Source organism: Podarcis melisellensis (assembly GCF_964234715.1).
Source record: "Podarcis melisellensis genome assembly, chromosome: 11".
In the NCBI taxonomy this organism is placed as follows: Eukaryota; Metazoa; Chordata; class Lepidosauria; order Squamata; family Lacertidae; genus Podarcis; species Podarcis melisellensis.
The window spans coordinates 6,810,848-6,823,916 of NC_138543.1; the positions used below are offsets into that span (position 1 = coordinate 6,810,848).

At 42.7% G+C, this 13,069-nt stretch overlaps 1 protein-coding gene across 2 annotated transcripts in view; it reads right to left on the reverse strand.

Annotated features, from left to right (window-relative positions):
- SLC28A3 (solute carrier family 28 member 3) overlaps nucleotides 1-13,069 on the reverse strand; it is a 50,784-nt gene that overhangs the window by 21,780 nt on the left and 15,935 nt on the right. For both annotated transcript variants that reach the window (XM_081930582.1, XM_081930581.1), the window contains exons 5-6: nucleotides 11,189-11,378; nucleotides 7,378-7,522 (exon numbers count right to left, since the gene is read on the reverse strand). In XM_081930582.1, coding sequence (XP_081786708.1) covers nucleotides 7,378-7,522; nucleotides 11,189-11,378 — 335 coding nt within the window. The remainder of the gene's footprint in view (nucleotides 1-7,377; nucleotides 7,523-11,188; nucleotides 11,379-13,069) is intronic.

The following is a 13,069-nucleotide window of genomic DNA, read 5'->3' on the forward strand; positions in this document are numbered from 1 at the left end:
AAAGACCGACTCCGTGGTGAGAAGCCTCTAGCTTCCACTGAGAAAAGCGACGGACTACCATAGGATTTTGACGGATTCCCCAGTGTGTATACTTAGAAAAAGACGCTGGTTAAAGCTGGGAGAACCCTGGATGTCGTTGGATTTTATTTGTTTGGTGTCCTCCCGGCGGACGGATAAAATGGCGCTGATACGAAGTCGCAGGAATGAGGAAGGAGATACACGCCAGTCCGACTGAGTGAGTAGAACAAACCCACGACGAGAGAAGAGACTATGGATTTTAAATTTTGATTTAATTTAAAAGAAGAGGAGGACGCGGTTTGGTTACTTTATTCAGCATTCAGTCAAGCAGGGATTTTGTTCTTTGTACTTTCCGTTGAAGCGCCAGAAGACCTGCTGGAGCTTCTAGTGTACTAAGCCCAGTATTACTGGTGAAGAATTAGGAGAAAGAGAACTTTAGACTTAGATTTTGTGGCTACAATATCACAGACTGGTGCCATAAGGTGTACAGAGGTTTCTAGGTCAGCCCCCACAGCGCTAATGTTTCTTTTTAAACTGATGCGCAGGGGCTTATTAGCTGCCTTATTTGAATATAGACTTGAATACAGACTTGAATATAGACTCTCGGACATTCCTTTATATTCGGACAATCTATTGGACTGTATATCGGACATTCTATTGGATGTGCTACGGGACATACTATTGGAAAACTAAAGGGGGGTAGTTTATTGTTTTACTTCATTAATATTTTACTGCTGCTGGATTACCTCACCCCCTGGTGGACGGGTCGGCGTATATAAGAGAATTGATAAGAGACCTCCCGAAGACCCCGAAGAGTGTGGCTGGTGGATTCGGCGGGAGACGGTGATGGTACTCTAAGACTTTACCCATTAACCTTATCCACTAACAGCTACAGGGGGAGTTTATTTGCTAATCCTCCCCCCCTCCATTCATTCAACCGGACGGGAAACACCCCACTTTACCCCATCCTACCCTCCCCTTCCTTGGGTTAATTCTATTGATCGCTGTTTAATTTTTTATCGGCCCTGGTCCCTCTTTATTGCACCTGGTCCCCGGCCCCTTCTCTCTGTAACCTATCCCTGCCTTCAACAGTAGTGGATTTAATCCCCCCCCCTCCCCTCTCCGTTACATGAGAGTAAAGAGTGTGAGCCCGATAAGGGAGAGATAAGGGAGAGATTTAGCGATGATGGGGAGAGATGGGAAAAGGGGAGGAGGGACTCCTGGAGATAGGAAACCCTCAAAACAGGAAGAGATCAGAGACTTGGACTGCCTCTGGATTAAAATTAAAGAGGAATTCAAACAAAATGAGGTACACATAGAAACCAAACTGGAAGAAATACAGGAGATGATTGATAAGAAAATAGAATGTGCAGTAGGAGAACTTTCAGTTAAGATTCAAGAGTTAACAACTAAATCTAAAATAATTGAAGAATCCAACAAAAAAATGCAGAAAGAGATAAGGGAACAGAAAAGGGAGTCAGCAAAGATGAAAGAAGATCTGAGGGATTTAAACAAAGAACAAGAGCGGATCTGGGATAACCTAGCCATGACTGAACTAAGACAAAAACAACTCCATCTAAAATTTAGGGGAGTGGAAGAGGAAAGGAACGAGGATATAAAAGGAAAAATGGTTAAGGAATTATCAAATTGGCTGGGTTTAAAAGAAGAAGAAGTGGCCCTTACCATTGAGAATGCATTTAGAATTAAAACAAAACCCCAACACCTAAAAGCAAATAAATTTATAGGGGACTGTCTAGTAATTTTCAACTCGTTGGAAATGAAAAATCTGATCTTAAAAACAAGTTACCGGAATAAATTAAAAATTGGCGGGAGGCCCATTATTATATACAAAGAAATACCAACAAGACTGTTGCGTAAAAGAGAAGGATTTAGACAGGTGGTGGGCATTTTGAAAAGAAACGACATACAGTATAGATGGGAATTCCCGGAAGGGATCACCTTTTTCTATAAAGATAAGAAATTTAGACTACTGGATTCCCAGGAAGCTGAAAAATTCATGAGAAGATATGAGAAGGAGCTTGGCAGGATAGAAAGCAAGTTACTAGATGGGGAGGTGGATGAAAAACAAGAGAGATGGAGAGGGAGGGGACCGGGAAGGGAAGAGGGAGGGACCGAGGATGAAAATGAAAAGAGTGAAGCCGCAGTGGGAAGGGAAGCGGCAGGAGAGGAGGAGGTCCTAGAGAACAAGGGCGCCAGACTTTAAGCTGGTAGAACGGTTCTGAGAGTTTATTGTATTGCAAACTTAAACGATAACTTCTTCACTGAAATTTTTATCCTGGAATGTGAACGGACTGAACGAGAAACATAAAAGGAATAAAATCGAGAAAGTTTTGAAAAACAAGAACTATGACGTAATATGTTTTCAAGAGACGCACATAGCAAAAAAACATAGACATATTTTGGTAAATAAAAAATTAGGAGTAGAATTTGTCAACTCGGGAATAAATAAGAAAAAGGGAGTAGTGATATATGTTAAAGAAAAATGGGACCCGACTTTAATTTGTAAAGATGATGAAGGAAGAATAGTAGGAATTCAACTCAACTGTCAGGGAGAAAAATTAAATGTGGTAACGGTGTATGCCCCTAATACAAACAAAGCCGAATTCTTTGAAAAATTAGAGCAAATATTATTAGAATTGGAAGATCATAAATTAATACTGCTCGGAGACCTAAACGGGGTACCTATACCGAATATGGATAGAAACATAAAAAAGGGGAAAATAAACCAAGGGAAGTTACCAAGATCTTTTACAAATCTTGAGGAAAACCTCGACCTAATTGATATATGGAGGTATAGAAACCCGGCAGTAAAACAATTCACTTTTTTCTCAGAACCCCACCAGAGCTGGGGTAGAATAGACCAGATATGGGTATCTAGAGCAATTGTGACGAGAGTAGGGGAATGCGAAATTCACCCTAGAACCCTATCAGACCACTGCCCAATAACTGTGGAAATAAAAAAGAAGCCTTCAGGCCCATACAGATGGAGGATGAATGATTACCTCCTTGAAAATGAGGAGGTTATGGACAAAGCCAAAGACACCCTTAAGAATTTTTTAGAGTTAAATTTGAATAAGGGTACGACCATCGACATAGTCTGGGACGCCAGTAAGGCGGTCATGAGAGGCCTCCTGATACAACAAAATAGCTACAGGAAGAGATTGAGAAATCAAAAGAAAGAAGAGATCCTCACTCAACTAAAAGATTGTGAAAAAAAACAAGCGATAAAACCAGGAGACGATAGAGTTAAACAAACCCTTAACATACTACAGGCACAATATTCAGCTTTACTAGAACAGGAGGTGGAGTGGAAAATTAAATATATGAAGCAGAGATATTTCGAGTCAGCTAATAAACCTGGAAAGCTGCTGGCGTGGCAGTTAAGGAAAAGAAAAAAGCAAAATGTGATAAATAAACTTATAATAGATGATCAAAGAGTGGAAGAGACAGCTGAAATAGAAAAAAGATTTGTCCAATTTTATGGAAAGTTGTACGAAAAGGGAGAGGAAGAGGAAGCAGAAATAGAAAGATACCTGGTAGAATGTGGAGGGATTTGCTTAACCGAAGAGGAAAAAAAACATCTAAATAAGAGGATCACGATAGAGGAAACAAAAGAGGCCATTAAGAAAATGAAAATCGGGAAAGCCCCTGGCCCGGACGGATTAACTGCCAAATATTATAAGTCATTAGGAGACTACATTGCACCGGTACTTACTGAGGTCATTAATAACATCTTGCAGGGAGGGACGATTCCCGAGTCATGGAGGGAAGCACATATTACGTTAATACCAAAATCCGAAACAGAGAAAACAGACATAAGAAATTACAGACCAATCTCCCTGCTTAATAATGACTATAAGATCTTTGCAGAGATCTTGGCGAATAGGATTAAAAAGTCCCTAATGAGGATCATTCATAAAGATCAAGTGGGATTTCTACCGAATAGACAACTAAAAGACAATGTCAGACATGTAGTGAACATCATTGAATATTTAGATATGAAGATTGATATCCCGGCCGCATTGATATTTATTGATGCTGAAAAAGCATTCGATAATGTTTCTTGGAATTTCCTAATACGGTGCATGAAGACATTGGGAATAGAGGGCCCTTTTCTCGAAGGAATAAAAGCAATTTACTCAGGACAAAGGGCCAGCCTGATCATAAATGACAATCTCTCCAGCCCCTTCCCAATAAGAAAAGGCACAAGACAAGGTTGCCCCTTGTCCCCCCTTCTATTTATCACGGTTTTAGAGATATTGGCAAATAAGATAAGGGAATCATTAAGAATAAGGGGAATAAAAATTGGGGAGAAGGAATACAAGTTGAAGGCTTACGCCGACGACCTGGTGTTAACCCTAGAGGAGCCAATGGACAGCGTTAGTAACACTGTAAAGATTATAGAAGAATTCGGTAAGCTGTCGGGGTTCAAACTGAATAAAAATAAAACTAAAATTTTAGTGAAGAACCTAGATGGACCCGCCAAGAACCAGCTGGAACAATCGGTAGGCATTAAAGTAGTGAAAAAAGTTAAATACTTGGGAATATGGATCTCGCCAAAGAATATAAATTTATTAGAAGACAATTATACCAAGGTCTGGAAGGAAATTAAAAAAGACTTAGATACCTGGAGTAGATTAAAGTTGTCATGGTCTGGCAGGATGTCCGCGATCAAGATGAACATCCTACCAAAATTACTGTTTCTTTTCCAGAGTATCCCCATAATTAGAGGAACAGCCTGCTTTAAGACCTGGCAGAGAACTTTGGCGAGGTTCATATGGCAAGGAAAAAGGGCCAGAATTAAGTTTAAACACCTGACAGATGCAAGAGAGAGGGGGGGCTTTGCAGTCCCAGATTTGAGGCTCTACTATGATGCCGCCTGCCTCTGCTGGGTAAAGGAATGGGCGACCCTAAAAAACCCAGACTTATTAGATCTTGAAGGTTTTGATGCCAGATTTGGATGGCATGCCTACTTGTGGCAGGATAAGGGAAAAGCCCATAAGAGTTTTTCAAATCATATCATCAGGGGTGCCTTGCTTGAAGCTTGGAATAGGAATAAAAAAGTGATAGAAAACAACACGCCCTGGTGGCTATCCCCAATCGACATCATAACACTTAAAAAAATAAATCAAGAAGGGGAAAGATGGACATATGAAGATCTATTAGTTAAACGGGAAGGGGGCTGGAGGATTAGACCTTATGATGAGTTAAAAGGGAAATTAAACAGTTGGCTTCAATACCATCAGATTAATGCACTGTGGCTGGAACATAAAAAAACTGGCATGAGTGAGAGAAAATCGAAATATCAGGTAGAAATATTGGACTCAAATAGTAAACTCCTCTCTAAAATGTATAAGCAGTTGCTGTCCTGGGAAACCAAAGATGAGATAGTTAAGGGGGTAATGGTTAAATGGGACAGAGATTTGGGACATAAGTTGGAACAGGAGAAATGGCAGGAATTATGGACGAAAGGAATGAAGTTTACGGCTTGTGCTGCCCTTATAGAGAACTTAGAAAAGATGATGTACCGTTGGTACATCACCCCGGCTAGTCTGGGGAAGATGTATAAAACCGGAGACAGCAATTGCTGGAGGTGTAAGAACAGGGTAGGAAACTTCTTCCACATGTGGTGGACCTGTGAGGCGGTGAAAGGATTTTGGGACCAAATCTACGACGAATTAAAGAAAATATTAAAGTATAATTTCCCAAAGACACCGGAGGCGTTCCTGTTGGGAATGGTAGGGGGCGTGATAAAGAGAGAGGATGAAACCCTGTTCCAGTATGCCACGGCAGCGGCTAGGCTCTTACTGGCACAGAATTGGAAAACATCTTATACACCTACAGTTGAAGAATGGCAGTTAAAACTATTCCAATACATGGAACTAGCGAGACTGACACAGAGACTTAGACATCATAATAACACCAAACTAAAAAATGACTGGAGTAAATTCCTGGGTTATGTTGAGGTAAATTTAGGGGTGAAAAAAACCTCAGTGGATGGACTTTAATACCTGCAACGTTTAAACAACAGATTTAATTTTGTAAGCAGTGACTAAGCTATAAGAATTTCTGTAACCCAAACCGGGTTGGATGGAAGTTAACATGTATGTAATATTTGTTTTTCTTATTTTCTTTTTGCTTATTGACTCTTTTTTCCTTCTCTTTCTTTTCTTTTTTTCTTTTTTTTTCTTTCTTTTGGCTTTTTCTTTGTTACTGTTTTAAATGAATGTATGTTGATTTGTGTAAAACTCAATAAACAGATTTAAAAAAAAAAAAAAAAAAAAAAAAAAAAAAAAAAAATCTTAGGCTCAGTGACTTGTGGTGAACTAGGGCAGTGGTTATGATTCCGATGAAAGCCTTGGTTCTTGGCAAGAAAATCAGAGTTAGCTGATCTTCTTTGGTGATCAAAGAACCATGTTCTGTTGTCATCATAGCAGAGATGATTGTAGCAGATGATGTATCCCCCCCAAACCAGAACTCTCAAAAGCTGGGATATTCATAAAACAAGGGGAAGAGGACACTGGATTCTATTAAAGATGCAGTTTGGCATTTCTGGGTATGCTGGTGAACCTTCCTCTGTGTTCTTCATTGTGGCTTGTTTCTATTTATTTATGTTATACTTTATTGTTCGTAATTATATTTGTACAACATAAACTCATAATCATCTTTACCAATCCGTCAAAAAACATCAATCATCACAAAAAGTATATACTTTTTCAGCAATAAATTTTCTTCACGAACATCTGACTTCCCGTCCCTTCCATATTTCTTTCTTTTAATATTGCATGATTTTGTTTAGTTGTTTCATAACACAGTATTTAGTGTTTCATATCTTTTCCCTTAATATATATTATTTACAGAGTTTACTCGAAAGCTATTACCATATTCAGATTGCAGCAACTATTTTTTAAGTAATATCTCTTGAAACGATCCCATTCTAAAATGAACAATTCTTTCAGAAAGATAGGCTAACTCCACATATTCTGTGGCTTGTTTCTGTACGTTTCTGGAGCCCTGACTAGGTTTAGGGTATTTTCAGCCCTCTTAAACTTAGGCTGCATCTTCAAGATTCTGGTGCAACCCAATCATTTCCTTCTGAGTGACCTGGCCCAGTTGTGACCATAGGAGATAAAAGCATCTGCCTAGAGTGTTTTTAATAAATTGTATCAAAAGTACTCACATCAAGCCTCTGCCTTAGTTTGACTCCCAAATTGGGTATTTGTCGGCAACAGATACATAATTATTTAGGAATCTTGCTGCAAGTAGGCTCATTTGCCAGGGGTCCAAGTCTATAGTGTTGGTACATGAAGCCACAGACAAAGCAAATGTAGAACTCACCTTTGTTGGGTACTTGGAAAAGATCAGCATCAAGAAGACATACATTATAAGGCCGCCAAAGGAAATGAGTTGGTTGGTTCCTTGTCTGGCAGTGTCAAAGACAAGCCAGCACACGATGGCAGCTGCTAGTGATATCCACACTGCCCTAGGTAAAAAGATTTACAACCATCATCTTGGTCGAAATTTCTTTTCCCTTCAGCTTTAGGCAACTTATTTATATAAAAAATGGTTACATGCCTTTCACCATGGGGCACAATAAAACTAAATCTGGAACAACCACAAATCACTTTCAGTAGCAAAACAGAAGCACTATTCTGGTACCACCCTTCCTCACAAAGCACACACGCTAAGCCAAATGCAGCCCGCCATCTCTGTGAACGGCTGCCCACCACAGGCTCAATAACTCTCCTGTTTCTGCTACTTGCCTTAGGGTGTGACAGCAGGAGGGTGGTCATGCAGGTCACAACAGATGGCTGGTTGAACCTTGCTCAGTTTTTTTGGGTCAGCATAGGTTGTGCCATCTTCACAAGAGACAGAAATGTATGCTTGCCACTTCTTACTTGAATGGGATGGGGTTAGTTTGGCTCTTTACCAACCAATGAAGGTCTGAGTTGAGGTTATTTCCAGGAAGGTTAAGAAAGCAATAAATTCCACCAAAAATACAACTACGCGTTTTTATGCATAGCTTAGGATGCTTACATCCCAGTGAAATCAATGCAGATTAAGACTATAACGCCATGCATAGTGCAATAAGTTTGGGGTTAGACTAAATGGATTTTGGGGGGCTTCTTCAAGCTTGTGATTTTAAGACAGAATTTCTCCAAAAACTGATCAAATAGTCAAACCATGCCCTTGAGGTGAAAAACCGGGATGCGTGTCTTCCAGGGCTGCACTCCCACACAAGTCATGTGACCTGCGTAAGATCATGGTCTCAGGAGACCATGCACAAGAGCACAGTGCCCCAAATAATCCACTTTTGGGCACTGCATGAGATTGCGACCCTGAAAAAGTGCTTTTTTCAGGGTGAGATAGTGGCATGAGATGGCTGTGCCCGAAGTGGGTGCTGGGCTCTTGCTAAAAAAAGGGACATCCCAGGTTTGCCAGGACAGTTGAGGGATATGGTCAAACTGCTTTCTTTGTTAAATTAATGGCACTATCTAGGTCTGTTAAAGATTGGCTTTGTTACGTAAACTTGGTCCAAAGTTTCATTATCATAGCAGGTGATGCTTAGATGAGGGGGCTAGGCCTCCCTCCCTTCCCTCGCAAGAGCAGGTGTCACACAAAGGCCTCATCTGCTGTCTGTGAGAATCCAAGGCTGTGGTATTGTTGCTCCACCTACAAACTTAATGGTGGGGCAAGGTGTACTGGAGTGTCAGTGCTGTGAACTTTCCATCTTATGCTCACTCTCTATATATTTGAAAATAAACCATATGTCACAAAGACTCCATAAGGCTCCAGTGACCTCCTTTCCAACAAAACCCAACCCAAGGCTGGGACTCCTGTGAATTCCTTCTGCTCATCAGTTGGAGCGTTTGTAACAATATGTTCTTAGGGTTAAGGTCTGCTAAACTCAGTGGGACTTGCTCCCAAGTAAGCATGCATAAGATCAGAATGTGAAGGCCACCCGCGGGTCTACGTGAATATAGGTGTCAGAGCTGCCCAAGGTCCCAGCTCACAGAGGACCAACGCCAGTTCTTGTTATATACAAAAGTCTTTATTAAGGTTCAGTTTCCATTCCAAAGCCGCGGCGCGCAGCTCTACGTCTCAACCCTAGACCGCTGAAGCTCCGTCTGAATCTCCTCCCCCCAGACACCAGTTCAAGACCCTAGCCTTCCTCCACCTCTTCCTTTGCTCCTTTCTCCTCTGGGTCCGTCTGCCCGCCGGGGTGTTGCCCTTTCTGGACTCTTCTGATGCTGAAGAGTCCCCGGATTCTTCCCCCTGCCTCCGGCATGCTTTAGGACCTGGCTCCCAATCCTCGCTCCCAGCTGTCCCGCGCGCCTGTGCATTTGCCCAGCCGGCAACTTTCCTCCTGACCGTTACGCTGCTTCTGTCACTGCTTCCCCCTTCGGGGGGGCTCGCTGGATCTGACTTCCCCTCTGTTCCCTCACTCAGCGATAGGGGTGTGGTCAGCCCTGACTCATCCTCTCTTTCCCCTGGAGGGGAAGCCGGTTCTGACACATGGGACTCTTCCCCCCCGCTACGCTCTGGTGGGGAAACTGGTCCCGATCTCCAGCTGCTGCTTTGGGAGTCACCGCTGGTCCCTTGCTTCTGGTGCGTCCCTCCCGGGACCCCCCTTGCTCTGGCTATCGGTGCTCCCTTCTGGGAATCTTCCGAATCACTGGACAGGCTCATGGAATCTCTTGCCCCACTGTCATCCTCACCTACGCTGCCCTTGGATTGTTCTCCTTCGCTCTCCGCTTCCTCTTTCCCCTGTGCCTCTGCTCCTGAACCCCTGACAATAGGCATTCATCTTTCAGTGGTACATGACCTTTGAGAGGCATGCCGACCTCTCGGGTTATGTTTCGTCCCACATAAATGTTTTTAAAATACTTTATAATTACCTTAAAACAAATAAACAGATATAAATCATCAACACACAAAAACCCCCTGTATTTCCTCCCTGTTTACCTACAAACAAGACAAGGCATATATTTACAGCTGCCAAAAAGCAAGGAAAAACTAGTCTGGCTTACTCTTGCTAAGAACGCAAGAACTTGAGTACAGGCTGCGGGATCAGGCCAAAAGCCCATCTAGCCCAGCATCCTGTTCTCACAGTGGCCAACCAGATGTCTATGGGATGCCCCAAAGCAGCACCTCAGCACAACAGCCAACTTGTGATCCCCAGCAGCTGTCATTCAGAGGCATACTGCTTTTGACAGTGGAGGGCGATGGCATCATCCTGGCTAGTAGCCATTGATAGTCTTGTTGTTGTTGTTGTTGTTTAGTCGTGTCCAACTCTTCGTGACCCCATGGACCAGAGCACGCCAGGCACCTCTGTCTTCCACTGCCTCCCGCAGTTTGGTCAAACTCATGCTGGTAGCTTCAAGAACACTGTCCAACCATCTCGTCCTCTGTCCTCCCCTTCTCCTTGTGCCCTCCATCTTTCCCAACATCAGGGTCTTTTTTTCCAGGGAGTCTTCTCTTCTCATGAGGTGGTCTTCTCTTCTCATGAGTATTGGAGCCTCAGCTTCATGATCTATCCTTCCAGTGAGCACTCAGGGCTGATTTCCTTAAGAATGGATAGGTTTGATCTTCTTGCAGTCCATGGGACTCTCAAGGGTCTCCTCCAGCACCATAATCATCAATTCTTCGGCGATCAGCTTTCTTTATGGTCCAGCTCTCACTTCCATACATCACTACTGGGAAAACCATAGCTTTTACTATACGGTCCATGAATGTGTCTTTCAAAGCTATTCAAGTTGGTGGCCATCACTATTCCTTGTGGGAGTGAATAGGAGAGGTTCCCTCCTAGGGGGACTTTGATAACCTTTCGATACCAATGAGCTAAACACTGAAATCTGCTAAGTGCCACACATCAAACTGCTGTGAAAAAAGACAGCTGCAGAGGTGAGAGGTGGCCTCAAATGTTACTGAATTTGACTTCTGCAGGGTTAAGAAGGCACTAACATTTACTAAGAACTAGCACCTAAAGGTCCATCCTCAGTGTTCATAAAGCTGCATTTATATTCCCTGCCTCTTTAAAAATTAATAAATCATGGTTTCAAAGTGTGATTTCAATGAATACATTATGTGATGATTATGAGCTAGAGCAACTAACTCATCTGCAAAGAAAGGAAACCACCATATTTACCATTTCAGCCAAAACCACTGGGTATCCAGAAACTTTCCACAAGGGGAAAGCGATTCTGCGATTCTGTCCTCATATCTGGCCATCAAAAAGTCCCAGCAGATGAAGAAAATGCCCAGGATGGTGAGTACAAAGAGGGCCAAAGCTCTGCGAAAATTCAAGATACAGGCCGCAATTACCATGGCCAGATAAGCTGTCATGGAAACAAGCATAGTCATAAATCAGATATGCCATATATGAGGCATGCCCATTGCATACAATACCTATCCTCCCTTGTTTCCTCTCCCAACAAAATCCTCAAACATCTTTGCTATAATTATCCAAGCCTTTGTTTGGAAAACAGCACTTCAAACAGTGCTACTTGCATAAGCCAATGCACTTATTGACGCAATTTTCCTTTCCATTCGAGATAAGCAAATGCTTGGGGAAGCATTCAGTTCAATCCCTGACATCTCTAGTTGAGTTTGGGGAAAGAATCCTGGAGGAACCTGCCAATCACTGTAGGCAGCATTGAGCTAGAATCTAGCTGCTAGATGGACCCAATCATCTGGTTTGGCTTAAGGCAGCTTCCTATGCCGGAATGTCGGGGAAGAGTGAGGTCCAGCTCCGAGGGCCTTCTGGCAGTTCTCTCACTGCGAGAAGCAAGGTTGCAGGGAACCAAGCAGAGGGCCTTCTCGGTAGTGGCACCCTCCCTGTGGAACGCCCTCCCATCAGATGTCAAGGAAATAAACAACTACAGTGGTACCTCCGGTTGCAGACGGGATCCTTTCTGGAGCTCCGGTTGGATCACGAGGTTTCCGCAACCTGAGGGACCGCTTCTGCGCATGTGCGTGCGTGGTGGCAGACCACTTCTGCGCATGCACGTAGCATGGTAGAGCACTTCTGCGCATGCGCATGAGGTGAAACACTTCCGGGTTTGCCACTTTCGCAACCTGAAGTTTACGTGTAAGCCGAGATGCTACTGTATCTGACTTTTAGAAGACATCTGAAGGCAGCCCTGTTCAGGGAAGTTTTTAATGTTTGATGTCTTGTTGTGTTTTTAATAATCTGTTGGAAGCTGCCCTGGGTGGCTGGGGAAACCCATCCAGATGGGCAGAGTATAAAATTATTATTATTATTATTATTATTATTATTATTATTATTATTATTATTATTGAGGAGGGAGGATGGTAGAAGCATCCTTACCCAGCAAAGCAGAAAGGACCACTTACACTATCACATCTAATGTTTAACTAAGCCAAATTTCCATGCTTCACTGACAAAGAAAATTAGAAGACTTGCTCACATTACACTTATTGATATGTGTGTATCTGTTTGAAATTCTCTGTTGCTGATCAGAGAAGAGTTGAGAGTTCCAGCCCAACCCCATCACCACATACCTTCATATCACACAAAAGGTACATTTTAAAAAGGACAAAAGATTCTCACATGCTAATTTATATATATAGATGCACATTTGGAAATAATTACTATAATTTAAGTAAAAACAACACCACATCTACTCTGAATAAAACTTAGTTGAATTCCACTCATAGTGCTTCAGTCTCTGTTCTTGTGAAAGGGAGAGGATAATGCAAGAACTGTAGACTATCAGTCTAGGGCAGGCCCAGCTACCTGTTAGACCACAATCTGCATTCTGGTCCAGGGTAAAGGTAAAGGGATGCCTGACCATTAGGTCCATTTGTGGCCAACTCTGGGGTTGCGGCACTCATCTCGCTTTATTGGCCGAGGGAGCCGGCGTACAGCTTCCGGGTCATGTGGCCAGCAAGACTAAGCCGCTTCTGGCGAACCAGAGCAGCGCACGGAAATGCCGTTTACCTTCCCGCCGGAGTGGTACCTATTTATCTACTTGCATTTTGACGTGCTTTCGAACTGCTAGGTTGG